This window comes from Citrus clementina, unplaced genomic scaffold, assembly GCF_000493195.1.
Source record: "Citrus clementina cultivar Clemenules unplaced genomic scaffold, Citrus_clementina_v1.0 scaffold_1, whole genome shotgun sequence".
NCBI lineage: Eukaryota > Viridiplantae > Streptophyta > Magnoliopsida > Sapindales > Rutaceae > Citrus > Citrus x clementina.
The window spans coordinates 2,666,991-2,682,162 of record NW_006263303.1 but is presented as its reverse complement, the minus strand read 5'-3'; the positions used below and the strand labels follow the sequence as shown (position 1 = coordinate 2,682,162).

General features: G+C 32.3%; 2 protein-coding genes and 1 long non-coding RNA gene across 4 annotated transcripts; 1 reads left to right on the top strand and 2 right to left on the bottom strand.

The window, feature by feature from the left end:
• Positions 1 to 228: 228 nt before the first annotated feature.
• Positions 229 to 6,615, top strand: LOC18055079 (potassium channel KAT3). 2 transcript variants are annotated; one of them, XM_024192434.1, is made up of 13 exons: positions 232 to 500; positions 1,023 to 1,238; positions 1,794 to 1,955; positions 2,037 to 2,094; positions 2,207 to 2,524; positions 2,612 to 2,851; positions 3,067 to 3,165; positions 3,243 to 3,275; positions 4,027 to 4,212; positions 4,576 to 4,653; positions 4,957 to 5,026; positions 5,618 to 5,770; positions 6,333 to 6,615. In XM_024192434.1, exons 1-13 carry the CDS (start codon positions 319 to 321, stop codon positions 6,434 to 6,436), a joined length of 1,899 nt encoding a protein of 632 aa, XP_024048202.1. In that variant the 5' UTR covers positions 232 to 318; the 3' UTR covers positions 6,437 to 6,615. The 2 variants fall into 2 exon arrangements, with proteins under 2 accessions (XP_024048203.1, XP_024048202.1); XM_024192435.1 differs by lacking the exons at positions 5,618 to 5,770; positions 6,333 to 6,615 and adding an exon at positions 5,106 to 5,611 and having other exon boundaries at positions 229 to 500.
• Positions 3,312 to 7,709, bottom strand: LOC18055077. Its single transcript, XM_006450529.2, has 4 exons — positions 7,538 to 7,709; positions 6,972 to 7,023; positions 6,636 to 6,795; positions 3,312 to 3,613 (listed from the first exon to the last, which is right to left on the bottom strand). The coding sequence occupies exons 1-3, from the start codon at positions 7,623 to 7,625 to the stop codon at positions 6,651 to 6,653; spliced, it is 285 nt and encodes a 94-aa protein (XP_006450592.1). The 5' UTR covers positions 7,626 to 7,709; the 3' UTR covers positions 3,312 to 3,613; positions 6,636 to 6,650.
• Positions 7,710 to 12,774: 5,065 nt separating this feature from the next.
• LOC112095902 lies at positions 12,775 to 13,464 on the bottom strand. The gene is made up of 3 exons (XR_002904053.1): positions 13,318 to 13,464; positions 12,965 to 13,039; positions 12,775 to 12,875 (listed from the first exon to the last, which is right to left on the bottom strand). It is a non-coding gene; the product is annotated as an uncharacterized LOC112095902 (long non-coding RNA).
• Positions 13,465 to 15,172: the final 1,708 nt, after the last annotated feature.

Below are 15,172 nucleotides of genomic sequence, written 5' to 3'. Positions count from 1 at the left end.
TTATAAATAAATAATAAATGCATAGTGATGGTGTCCATAGTATGTGATTGATTAAATAAATTCCAAAGATCAGACGGCTGCTAGGACGTGGTAGCCTGACTTGCGGACCTTTAATTTCATTGATTAATTAAACTAGATCATCTTTACATCTAAATAATAACAATAATAAAAAAAATTAGAAAACATCATCATAATATAGTACTAACATTATGATTCCATGAAAGGTAAGTACAAACTTCCTATATATTAAAATAGTTTTAGGGACTCAAAAGTCTTACTCTTTGACTAATTATCATTTTGCTCTCTTAACAAATAAGAATGTCGTCGTGGTCAGAAACAAGGTCGCCGTTGCCGTTGCTGTTTCGCCGGCATTCAAGCGGCGAAATCAAGAATTTGGCCTCCGTGTCAAGTAGCCTGTTGCCGGCGTTTGGAACTGTTGTTGATGAAGGTCACTTGCGCCTCAAGAAATATGTTATTGCTCCCTACGATTATAGATACCGGTAAGTTCCGTGCTCTACTTCTATCTTTCATTTTCCATTTTGTTTCATGCTCAGATGAGTACAAAGGCTAATTTTCCTTCAACGATTCTCTATGAAGTGTTAATTCTTTATTGGGTTCTTCTGCATATATTAAGGAGAAAATATAGGTGACACTATGTCTTACTTATACTACCCGACATTTAGGTGGTAACAAATGGCTTGGAAGAGCTAGGATTTTGGTTTTATGGGAGACACGATGAAGAAATGACAAACTCGTGCATGGAAGCATAGCATAAGATAGTGCACTTCAGGGAGCTAAACTTCCTTAAATTCCTAATCTTATGCATGCAAGTACCCTTGCAAAATTTCAGAGTTTGCCACATTTCACAATCGAGTTTCAATTCTTTAAATCAAACCCATCTCCAACTTTAATATATGAATAGAATTCGAAGCTCAAGACTCGGAGTTTTTAAGAAGATTACGACGTGTTTGATAAAGTTTATAATTATAGTTTGATATAAAATTGTATTGTGTAATGTGTAGGTGGTGGCAGACTTTTCTTGTGGTTCTGGTGGTATACTCGGCATGGGCATCACCTTTCGAGTTAGCTTTTAGAAAAGCAGCAACTGGGTCACTGTTGATCGTTGATTTGGCGGTGGATTTTTTCTTTGCCGCTGATATCATCTTCACTTTCTTTGTGGCTTACTTAGACAAATCAACTTACCTACTTGTTGATGATCACAAGAAAATCGCATTACGGTGTGTCACTTTTTGAACTAAGTTACTAAGATCTTCTCCTTTCCTTAAATAACCGGTAATTTAACAAATATTAATATTTATATATTTTTAGTTGATAATAATTAGAAAAAGAAAAGAGAAAATAACCAAAGATTAAGTTTTAACCGTACATAAGCAACGATATACACGTTGCCATAAATCAATTACTAGAAATACATAAGATGAGGATGGAATTCTTTATCCATGTCTTTTACATAACCGTTTGCTTTTAGTGTGGCCTATTTCTTCACGTTACGCAAGCAATAGTTCAAAGTTTTCAACTCCCCACAAATCTAAACATCAAAAACAATTATATTTTTGAGTGATAGCATCTGGACACTTGATTTCTTTTTTTCTGACATTTTCTTCATATATTTTTTTTTCTCAGAAAAGAATGTCCATTTGTACCAAATAGATGTTCACCAAATGAGAAATGATCGAGTTGGCTTATGATAGTAGAATTTTCACTGAAGCCTTAAAGGGCATGGGCATTTTCAGTTATTTTTAACCCTCTGTTTCTCCCTCCACTTTACTCAGATATGTTACAAGGCTATGGTTCACAATGGACGTGGCTTCTACGCTGCCGTTTCAGTTCATATACAGAATCTTCACCGGCCAATTGCACGACGGTAGGGTATTCGGCTTCCTCAACTTGCTTCGGCTTTGGCGGCTGAGACGCGTCGGTGAACTATTTACAAGGCAAGCCTCTATTTGAAGTGCTATTAAATGATTACACATTTCACAGTGTCTAATTACAAGAACATTGTTTTTAAACTGCAGACTGGAGAAAGACATACGCTTTAGCTACTTCATCACGAGATTAAGTAAACTGATCTGTGTAAGCATCACTTCAGTTTGGTTTCTTTGAACCATCATATTCTATTTATTAATAGATATTTTTTCTCCCTCTCTTTAGACACGTAAAGAAACTTCTATCATTTTCATTGCAGGTTACGCTATTTGCAGTGCATTCAGCAGGCTGCTTCTACTTCTATTTAGCAGCACATCACAAAATACCTGAAAACACTTGGATTGGAAGTCAAGTTAATGATTTTAAACATAGAAGCATATGGCTTGGCTATACTTATTCCATTTACTGGTCAATTGTCACCCTCACCACGGTTGGATACGGAGATTTGCATGCAGTCAACACCGGCGAGAAGGTCTTCAATATGCTGTATATGCTATTCAATATTGGCCTCACTGCATATATTATCGGAAACATGACAAATCTCATCGTCCATAGTGCTGTCCGGACCCTTTTCATGGTAAATTTTCTTCAGAGTACTGTTCTATACAAGCAAAGTAGAAACTATCAAACAGATTCTTATACTACTGGTGTGATGGTTTAAAAGAGGAATGCTATCAATGAGATATTGCGATATGGAAGCAAGAATAGACTCCCAGAAGGCTTAAGAGAGCAAATGCTGGCACATATGCAACTCAGGTTCAAGACCGCAGAGTTACAACAAGAAGAAGTGCTAGAGGATCTCCCTAAAGCAATAAGATCCAGTATTTCCCAGCATCTTTTTCGTGGAACTGTTGAAAAAACTTACCTTTTCCAGGGAGTCTCTGTAGACCTTATTGCGCAAATGGTAAAATAATTTCTTTGCTCTAAACCAGATAGTCTTGGGTTTTTTTGTTGATGTGTTTCAGTAACTAGAAGTTCTGTGCTACAAGTTTGTAGTGACATAGCATAACGGCAGTAGTTGCAACCAATAATGATAAAATCAAAATCAAAATTCAAACATAAATTAATTTAATTCGTGAAAGTAGCTCTAACAATCCCTAATGGCAATGCTCATGATAGGTGTCGGAGGTGAAAGCAGAGTATTTTCCTCCAAAGGTTGAAATCATTTTACAAAATGAGATACCAACAGATTTATATATTGTAGTGTCTGGAGCAGTGGTAAGGCACCTATTTTTCTGACATATTTATCTTATATAATGACTGGTGCAAATTCTAAACTGTATTTGAAACCGCAGGACGTGCTGATATACAAGAACGGAGCAGAGCAGGTATGTTTCAGCAATTCTAGGTTAAGAATATCAGAGTTTTATGCCACTGCATTTGCATATAATATGCCTAAATACGTATATCATTCATTGTCACTGGGGTAGGAAGAAAAGTTTACATTAAATTGCAAGTAGTAAAAGAATTATAATCAAGCAGATCTGTCTTATAATCAACCTCCAGTTGATGCAAAGAGTGGGAGCTACATTTCCTATGTTCTAAAAAGACATATCTGATTGCTGACGAATGGTACCAATAAGAATGTGAAGCAAAAATTTCCTGAATTCTCCATTTCCTCTGAGAATCTGAACAATAGCCGTCTCCATACACCACTGACAAACTCCTGCAATATCAAATCAACAAATAGTTCAGCAAATTATCATACTCCTGATGCAGGAAGCAAGCTGTATTCACCAAAAAGTTCCATCTCAATTACAGAACTATTTTATGGCACAAATAATCAACAACATTTGTAAGAGAGCCAGAAACTAGTTTTAGAAAGAGAACAGGCAAGAGCAGAAAGATGCAAAATACTAAAAAAGGAAAAACAGCTCATGGAGTAGAAGAATTCTGTTTCCATCATTCATGCTAGTAATGCATGAACAAGTTTAGCAAGGTCATAAGAAATAAATTACAGGCACACTTAGTAGCAAAGCTTGGGTGAGAAAACAGTGGAATGCAAACCAAAATTCAAAGCTTTTATGTGAAAATAAAAGTTATTGTATGATTTTACCTAACTTCATATGAGTTTTCCAGTTTCTCACAAAATTAGGATCAGCAGACATGGCGGGAGAGATTGGTGTAATTTTCAATATCCCACAACCTTTTACAGTGAGAACCAAAAGACTTTCCCAGGTCATACGGTTAAGTCATCATCATTTGAAGCAAATGGTGCCGATAGATCATGGCGATGGTAAGAAGATTATGAACAACTTTATTCAGGTATGGAATTTTTCTGCACATTTATGCCACCATAGTTTTCAATTACTCTGATGTTTTGGAAAGATAAGTCAATCAAACATTTCAACAGAAGTTAATGAGGAAACATGACCTTCAAAAGGAAATTTTGCATAAAGCCTTGAGAAGACTCGTTTTTAGAAATAATAAACAAGTTGGCACTTAATTCATGGGCACGCATAACCTCCATTGATATCATATGCCAAGTTAACAGTATCTTCAGCTAGTGATGTTTTCCCATTATATAGCATGCAGCCAAAAATTTACAATAGTCATTTTCTTGTTCAGTAGTATTTATGACGCTTACATGCAAATGTTTTTGTTCAATGCTGACTCTTCTATTTTCAGTACGTTAAGGGACTAAAACAGGAGATGCTGGATGAACTGCCCTTTTTGACAGAATTGCTCAGTGATTTGAACATAGAGGTATATCTCATCTCTGACCAATTAAAACAGAGAATGCAGATCATAATCATGCTCAGTAAGGAAATGCATCAACCTATTTGGCTGTAAAAGGAAAGGATTTGAAATAACATTTGGAAAGAACAAACTTAGATGAAATTTGTAAAATACGTTTTTGTAATAGGTACTGTAAAAGTAAAACGCTCATTTTCTTATCAATCCTATCGCAAAAGTTCTCTTAAAGATGACAAAACTTTGGCTTAGCCAATTGTCATAGGTGACTATATTGAAAGTTTATGCTAGTGATCATCACCATCTACTTTACAGATTACAGGACGAAATGAAGAGCCAAAAAATTCTGAAGCACCAAACTCTCGTATAGATGCAAACGCACAAGGTAAACTCAGTCCCTTTCTAAATAATTATTTTGAGACATCCATTGGGATTTTTACAATCAAAGGTGGGGGCCAATGCAGGCAGTTAGATGGGCAGAAAATTTCAGAACAAACAGGTGCCAAGTTATTTTAAAAAAACTAGCATGCAGATGTTCATAAACAAAAGAATGTGAATGCCTTAGAATACAGCTGCAACTACACATGCAATCCCAATATACAGTGTCAATTTTGTTGCCATTTCTCGCCACTCTACACCCAATTCTGATATTGTGTGTATATCGTGATTTATCCATTTTCAAGTGAAGGGGTATGGAGTATCGGAGGAAAGTAAAGTTTTCCCATTTAAACTTGCATAATCTATTTTTACAGCATACTACAGCCAACATTTAGATCCTGAAATGATCCTTTTATGAAAATTACGAAATATTTCTTCTATACTGGTACCCTTTAAATAGTCTGCATAACATTCTTGAACTTCGACGACACGGCACAACGATATTAAGGCATATACTCGATCTTATTTTTTCACAAAAGGCTTTTCCTTAAACACACGATGTACTTAATTTACATCTATGTACCCCATAATTTTTCAGGAACACCAGAAAGCTCCAATCAGTTACCAAGCTTGATCCCTGTAAGGGTTATAATACATGGGCATCCTCCAAAAACAAACACAAAAAAGGATGAGACATCCGGAAAGCTTATACATCTGCCTGAATCAATCGAGGACCTCTTCAAATTAGCAGGTATGAGTGTTGCAAGATGCACATAAATCCAAAGAAAATTATATTGCCAAAGCTAATACTTCTTCCTGAATAATTTCCAGAAGACATGCATTAAAGCACTTGAAACAATCAATTCCAACAAATCATAAGATAACCGTAGCAAAAAATTATAAAATATATTTATCTCTTCTATGATGGTATTGATATTATGCTAAAATAAGGTGCAGTGATTCAACATTGACTTAAATAAACTTGACTTGGCCAAAATTATTAAGACAACAGCAGAAGGCTAAGACAATATACAACACCACTATCTCAATAAATCCTTGATCTGAATGCATTAAATCAGATAAATGTCATATTTGTATCATCCCAAGACCAATAACTGCATTAGCTATTTAGCCACTAGAACTAGATACATTCATCATATGAAACTACTATTGGCTATACCTAGAAAAATTGAAGTCCAGAGACCTCAGTAATTCAAAAAAAAATTATAAGGCAATTAATACATATTTTGCACGATGCATTACTATATACTTAATGAGTTAAGGACAGTAAACTGATATCAAATTTGATGCAGAGAAAAAATTTGGCACAAGAGGAAGCATGATTCTCATGGCTGATGGTTCGCAAGTTGAAGAACTGAATGCTTTGAGAGAAAACGATCACTTGTTTATTTTTTGAAAAGTGCAGAGATACTCATACAATCTCAGGGCAGCAAGTCCAGTTATATCTGAAGATTTTGTGTGTAGTGATACAAAGCATATTTTCCAATATCTGTGTATATTTTTTATGCATATATCTGAATCTATACATCGAGTAAAATACCCTCTGATTACAGTACAAATGAAAAGAAAAAAAAAAAAAAAGCAATAGAGCTTACACTTTTCAATATTTTTCAATCCCTGTCATTGAGCATGTCTAAAACAGCAAAAGCATCGATTTGATCCTTCTCTTCCTCCAAGGATTTTTTCCTCTCAAAAGCTAAGTTTTTGCACTTCTCTACCTCTTCCATGATTCCAGAAGAATTCTGATCAATTTCACTGCAGAGAATTCATGGAGAAATCCCAAAGAAGGAAAAAAAAGAAAATATCAATTTAAGCAAATTTACAGAAAAGCACTAAATGCAATCTGTCAGCATCAACATTTTTTTCCCATAATTTGCAAAGAAATATACACTATTTCTGAATTTAATCATAATTTATGCTAATCTACTCACGCTATCATCTTAAGCATGTTTTGCATCACCATGTGGACCTGTTGTGACATATCTGCATGAATTAAAAGATAGGTCATGCTTACATGCACAAACAGAATAATAACCAACAGACTGAAGGCACTTAATAAAAATTGAAGCACAAGAACGAGATAAAAGAAGCAGCCAACAGAAGACCATTAGGTACACTTTATCCAGTTTCGTGTTCTCAAAAAATTTTCCATTCATAATTATTTTTAAAAAAAAAACTCAGGCCAATGCACGAATCAAGAGAACATAAGCTACAGATGAAGGATCAAAATAATGGTCACAATTTTACAATAATTACCAGATGACGCAAGTAGACCTAATAAAATTTCAACAGATTATCGCAGGATTTATAATCAACGGAGAGAATTGAATTTGTTGTAACTACATCTGATTTCCAGTTAATTTGAACTGTATTACATATACAATTTGATTCACTGTAAGATGAATCGCGTACGAAGAGTGAACAAAGCCTGTGTGATTTGAATTTTGGAACTGAGGAAAACAGCGGGAAAATGTAAAGCGAGTGTAAGAGAACGAACCGTAGACGAGTGAAGAGAGTTGAGATTCAACTTCTGATGATTGAACATCAACAATTTGAGTATCGATCTGCGACGGCGAATTCGCCATTGCTCGCTTGCTTCTTGCAGAAGCTACCTCTCGATGAACAGAATCGAAAAATGCGAGTTTTTTTTTTTTTTTTTTTGTAATGAGCGATTTTTTGTGCGAGTTCAAAAGGCAATAAATGAAATACCCGAATGCCCTTCTTGGTCAAGTGCGGTCCTCTCTCGATGTTGACCAACTTTCCAATTTGCCCAATTGACGCTGGTTACTGGTTAGGGGGAATTATCACTTGCCGCCCTTAAGATTTATCAATATTTGACTTAGATGCATAGCGTGCATTAATATGCACAAACCTACCATTAATATTTATGGGTAATTTGTTATTATGATGAAAATCTGCTTTTTCCCGATTAGTCTTGTCCTTTGTAGTGATATTCAGCATCCAAAAATCAGGTCTGGCAAGAGAAATTCACTTTGAAAAAATTTTGGAGTTACAACTACTCTAAATTGAATCCTATCTACAAATTTAAGAAATAGAATTAATTATAGTATCTTGCAACGTTATTAAGAAATTATCGAAGAATAAATATTCGGTTCTCCTAACTAAGTAGATGTGCTTTGAATTCGAGAGTTGTGTGTTTAAAACTGATGATATCTGCTCGATTATTTAGTCTCGAATTATTACCGGTGGTGTTTTCACCATTAGTCAATAATTACATCTAAGATATAAAATAGTTGTATAATCCTACATAAAAATAGTGTTATTTAGTCTCTAAAAATCAGTAACATATGCTTAAATAAGAAACAAAATGTTGAACAAGTGCTTGTCGGGATGCAAAATGTGCGTCACAAAATGTCCCTAAACAGTCCAAGCCCTGAGCTCTCCGTTCTCAGCAAGCAAAATGACGGCATGTAGCTCGTAACAAACCCGATAAAAATGCCGAGGATGCTGTCTCATTGCCCTTTGTGGTCAAGATTTCCGTAGGTCCAAATGTCGAAGCTTGTTTTGTTTTAAGAAAAATAATTAAATAATTAAAACATCTTGATTATGCCACTAAGTTGTACTTCAATTGCAACATTTAGATTGCAAACGGGAAAAGATCTCGTTATAAAAAAATTAATTAATTAATTAATTAAATTTCTTTTTTTTAATACATTAATTAAATTTCTTAATTCCCTGAACAACAGGAATTTTTTGGTACTTGTGAAGGAAGCGAACGGCGTCATTTCATGAATTTCGATGCATAAAAAATCAGTACATAAATTATATATGTTTAATGGCCAATTGATAATTTGATATGATGTTTATTCACTCCTGTGTTCGCTAGATGGGTAACAATTTCAGCTGCGTATATTTTTAAATATGAAGTCCCAACACCGGCTTATGATTGTTCGTAATTAAAAAAAAAAAATTAAAATAATTAAATAAAAAATGGTCCTGATAAAAACTATCTCCACTCTTCTTTGTGGCCACCATTAAAAGAAAACTACGATAGTTACTTTTGGAATAATACGACTATTTATTAAATTACATTGACATACAGGTAATGGAATGTCTTTATACATATGTTTTATTTTTTTTAAAAAAAAGGTAAATTCACTTGTAGAATATTAACTAGAGTAAGGACATGTTTGATAATGTTAGATTTAAAAAGGTAGAATACAAAAAATTATAATCTAAATGATATAACCCTAGAAATGTCATTTATCGATTGTGGGTACTTAATTATTATTTTAGTAATAGTGTAAAAAATTAGTCATTGTTTAACACGTGGAAAATGATAATTATTGTCATTATGGAATAAGTTTAGAATATGTTTCACGTTCTTAATTTTTGTCTTTCTAACATATACATTTTAAAATAGTTACTAAAAATGTAAGACTTATCTAACTTGTGATGAAAAAAAAGACACAAATATTTAATTTTGTTCTTAATGAATGCAAATTTTTGAATTAAAGTTAAATAGAATTTCGAGTTATGGTGAATAAAATTTTTAAAAGATACAAATATTTAATTTTGTTTGTAATGAATGCAAATTTTTGAGTTAGGTTGAATAGAATTTCGAATTATGCAATAAGTTTACAAATTCAGACTTCTAGGAAATCATCCATAGGTCAATTGTAATACATTAAAAATAAAAAATAAAAAATAAAAAAGGAAGTTGATTGTATGGATTTTGAATTGGGACAAATACGAAAAACAGTAAAAACAAAAGACATTTCTACAACGTTCGTGCAATATGGGGGCAACAATTCTCAGTTTTCAAACTTACCCCATGGCCCCACCAGTCCCATTGCAGTGTAAACGATCCACGTAGGTCCCAGCACGTGTGGTTGGCCCCACACGTTACTAATTCGCAGTACGGAAAAGTGAAATCCAAACCGCCCTGCGGCTGTGACCGGTCCGTTTTAAAGGGAATCTTCTACTAGCAGCCGTTGGATTTTACCGAGATAGGGAAACCAGCGTACACGTGTCTGCTAATGCGCCTGCCAGCCCCGAAATAATGAAAGCTGAGTCTCGAAAAACGACAAAATATGGCAGTGGATGCAACTTAAAGAAAAGTAAAAGGAACCATTGAGGTGAAATGATAACTCCTTGAGTTATGATATAACTCGGGTTAGGTTAACTAGCTCTGGTGACGTGGCATATAATGGGACCACGAATTATTAGTTAACGGGTACTTCACGGCGTGAACTTCTTTATATGGAAGCGAGAGCAGTTGTACGAAGTTTGACTTTGACCGTTAACTTGTGGTCTTTCACTCTTTTTACCCCGCGTGTACCAAGTCCAGGGCTTGAGCCTTGAAGTATTAAATCTGTACTGGAGTAATTTATTGACTTCAATACCCTTCATAGGTTTCCACCTTTGAAAAATATTTAAAAAGAAAAAGTAAAAATTGTTGGCAATTCAAAAAAATTCATTTTAGAATGCATTAGTCCAAATCTGAATTTAAAGATTTTCTTAAAGTTCGTGTTCTAAATCTAATGTCATAATTTATGTTTTAATGATAAAATTTATTATCGTATTAGTTGTTTTATAATTTATATATAATGAGTCACTAAGTCTCAAATTTAAGAGTTCATTATGAATTTTTAAGTGTAACATCACACTAAGAATTCATTTAAAGTTACTTTTTTTATTTGATAAATGCATATGACCACACTCACATTATGAAGATTAACAAATTCTACATTTGGACACATTTAAATAGTATGCCTAAGTATGTAAAATGTTGTGATAACTTATGGTATATAGTATGCTCAGGTAAAGAGAATGTCGTGATTAGGAAATTGTAACATAGTAGTGCAAACTTTCTTAAATAATATCACACATTTAAAGACGAAATAATGATTTCAAATTATGGTAAAAGTGATAGTTTGCTAACATAATTATACTACTTCCTCAATAAAGAGAGCTCATATGCCATCGTTTTCATTTTCCTTCTTATATTTTAGGGAACAAATGTGCGTGTTATCATTGTCTATAGTACAAAAGTGAACTATATATTATACAAGACTATAATGGATACAAGTGATTGAAATTAATAATATATTTATGTTGAATAAGTTAATATATATTCTTCTATAACAACAAAAGACACTTGTTTCCTATATTCTTGTTTCTTAGATCATAATAAAAAGGTAACAATTTCATTTTTTTTTTAATATAAGTTTGATTGAAGTCAGCACGTGCAATATTGGTATTAAAAAAAAATAAATAAATACACTCATGTCTCATATATTTCACAGTGATTAGTACCAACTTTAATGGATTAGGTATTTGTTTTCCGCGATTAACGATGTATACTAACTACTTTAATTGATTATGTATTTGTTTTCCATGATTAAGGAAGTATGCTAACTACTTTAATAGATTATGTATTTGTTTTCCATGATTAAGTTAATATTTTATTTTTATTTTGTCATGTCTACAAGATAAAGGTTTAATTTTCTTATTAAGAAGACAATGTATAATTAAGGAAATATTTCAATATTCTTTTTCTTTCTACTACATATTTAAGTTTCTTGCATACTTGATATGAGAGATTAATTTTCTAATTGTTTGGCGACAGTTTCAGACTATACTAGTATCAAAGTCCAAGCATTTAGACTATACAAGTAGCAAAGTCCCGCGGATGTTTAAATATAAATGTTGTTGAAATATAATATTGGTTAGATTATTTCAACCTAAATTATTTATATAAATTTTGAGTCATTGATCTTATGCAATGGCTGAATTAATATTATTAAATATTTTTTTGACTACCCATGTATAATTAGATTGCATGAAATCAACAACTCATAATTTATGTCAAAATTTTAAGTAAAAAATTTAAGCTGAAATGACCCCTTTCATATAATTATATATATAGATGGAGTTATTTTAACTTAATTTGTTGATTTAAAAATTTGATACAAATCTTAAGTCATTGGTTTTAGGTAATCTAATGATAGATATTAATGATAGTTATTCATCTACCATTAGATCACTTGAAATCGATAACTCAAGATTTATGTTGAAATTTTAAGTTAAAAATTCATTTTGAAATATAAATGTTGCAAGTGGGCCTATAATAAAATTTATAAATACAAAAGCAAGTGACTATTGACCTTCAGCTAGCAACAGTTAGATTTTTTTAAATTAAGTTAGATAAAATATTTAAAAACAATAGAAACAATAAGTGTAAATTAAAAAAAAAATTGTTTTCTTGATTGGTCCAAACTAAGGGTGGGTACGGTTCGGTTCGAATCGAAATTAAGCAGAATCGATTTAGATCGGTTATTTTATAAAAAGAACCAAATAAGAACCGAACTCAATAAGAACTGAACTCAAACAGATCTTTTCAGTTCGGTTCAGTTTTTTTTGATTCTGAGCCTATTTGGCCTATTTTGAATTTTCAAATTTTACCTCATTGGGCCTCATGAATGTAATAATTTTTTTCAACAATTAGTTCATCATAGTTTCATTACAAATATTAACAATAAATACAAAATATTCAAAATACATTTTATCACTAATATCTTACTAACTACTAATAAAGTACTCACAAAATATGACATATTGAGATTTCAAAATACATAACCAAACTCCAAACTCCATCTACATAAACATAATCATAATGTTGTAAAGATAAATAAAAATAACAACAATTACAACTTACAACACAAAATAAAAAGAAAATTTAGAAATAAACGCCAACAACATTCTCCCATCTTCACAAAAAAAAAAAAATTACAAACAAATGCCAACAACATTCTCCCATCTTCATCAATATCAACATCAACTTTAGGCATTTTCCAACTCAATATTTGGATCTATAAAAAAAATTTAAAACAATAAATAATTGAATAAACAATCTATATAAATAAGATATTAGTTTTTTAAAAAAATAAAGAAAACTTACTGATCAACAACATCAATCAACTGTCATTTGCACTTCATTATTAGCCTTTTGTACTTCACCAACACTGTCCTCCATCTTACAAAATTATAACAATCATAATATCAAAATAAAATCTAAATATAGCCATATTATGGAACTTAATATTCCTAATTGTTATTATCTTTCCTAGTGGATTAGATTTGGATTTCTGAAAATATTTAATTCTAATCATGTTGTAAAAGTATTTTCACTTAAAAAAATTATATAAAAAATTAAAGCAATAACAGTCATTTAACGGGGACTTACTAAATGCATTACTAAATACAGTTTATGCAAATGTTATAATAAAGTGTATGGAGTAACGAGGACTTTACTCCTACTGGTGCACGGTGGCTGGCTGCGCGAGCATAGCAGAAGATGACGCGCGGTGGCTGGCGAGCAGAGCTTTTTCGGTTGCGCGGTGGCTGGCGAGGTGAAGCTGTCTCACGGTGATTTGGTTGGCGAGTTGATTTCGTTTTTTATTTTACTTTTAGATTTGTTTTGGGTGCAGAAATTGTAACACATATATACATATATACATATATACTATAATCGTGTGTGTGCATGCCTATTTTAGTTATATTACTCAATCAATTAAAATTTACACACGTGTCTATTTAAATAAAATTTTAAAAATAATTCAATTTTTCGGTTCGGTTTTTCGGTTCAGCTGAGTGAACTGAATATCAAACCTATATTTCGATTTTTTTTACAAACCATATATTTCATTTTTTTAAATTAAAACCGTTTCAAACGATACGATTCAGATCGGTTCGGTTCGGTTTGATTTTCGCTAGTGCACAATTTTTTGCCTACCCCTAGCCCAAACATCATAATACAAACACAATCAAACCGACTTAAGGATATTAAAGTCATTAACCATAGTATCGATTCAAAGTTGCCGCGTAAATTGTAAAACTGAAGCAGATTAAAAAATAACATCGTCAACCAATAAAGTGTTGGCTTCACGGGCAATGGAGTCCCCCTTAAGTGGCTTGATTGGGTTTGCTTTCCAGTTCGAGTCGCAAAAAAAGTCGTATTTGTTGGGAGAACCTGTACTTCTCGATTCGAGCGGTGACTTCTAATTTAAATTGTGGTATGAGCTTAAAAGTACTTCCCACAGTTGAGGCCCTTCCCATCGTAGTTAAGAAAAAAATAACTATAATAACCTCGTCGGGGCCCGCTGTTAACAGTCGTGAGTCTGTCCGCGAAAAGTTAAACGAGAAGCTTCACGTCACTGTTGGCGTTTTGTGATGAGTCACCAAAAGGGCAATAAAGTAAATAAAGTAACTGAACCATGCCCTTTTCAGTAGTGTCTTCTGTTTTACTTATTTATTTATTTAAGATCCTCACTTTGCTTTTCTGTCCAATTTTCTTTATTAATTTTTTGCCTAACATATTCGCCACATCACCATCAGTGATTTTTTTGACCAATTATTTATTGGACCACCTAAACTTGGAACCAAAAAAAGGAAATATAATAAAAGACTTCTTTGTTTTTTAATACAACAAATACTGATCTATTTTTACTAAATACAGATAAATTTCCAAATGTATTTTACCCTTGAACTAGTAAAATAGTTTGCTTTAAAATTCATCAATTTTTTTCATGAAAAGTTTATTTAAAATTATACCAAATAACTTATTTATGTTTTTTTTTCAACAAGGTCCTTTGATAATTTAGTATTGGTGGGTGTTGATTGGTTAATTTAATTTGCGAATTGAACGGAAGATAAAATGACATTTCGCTCGCATCAAAGTCAAAAAAATAATTAAATAATTTTAAAGTTATAACGTTGTAAAATCTTGAGCATTATTAGTGAATCGGATCTATCAATGAAGGAAGAAAATGACACATTCAATGTATAAAGGATATAATTCCGCGTATATTAATGCATTCTTTTATCATTATTAATAAGATCGGTAAGAAAATGACACATTTAATGTATAAAGGATATAATCCCGCGTATATTAATGCATTCTTTTATCATTATTAATAAGAGAAGGATACAATCCATTTAATATGAAATGATTTTAATCCGGTACATATGTTAAATGAATTTTTATCATTATTAGTGATATCGAAACTAAATGACACATTCCGCGTAGACTAATATTTGAAAAGTAGATCAAAATACATAAATATTCATTTTGCAAACAATAAATCAATTATTTGGCATTCATATGAGC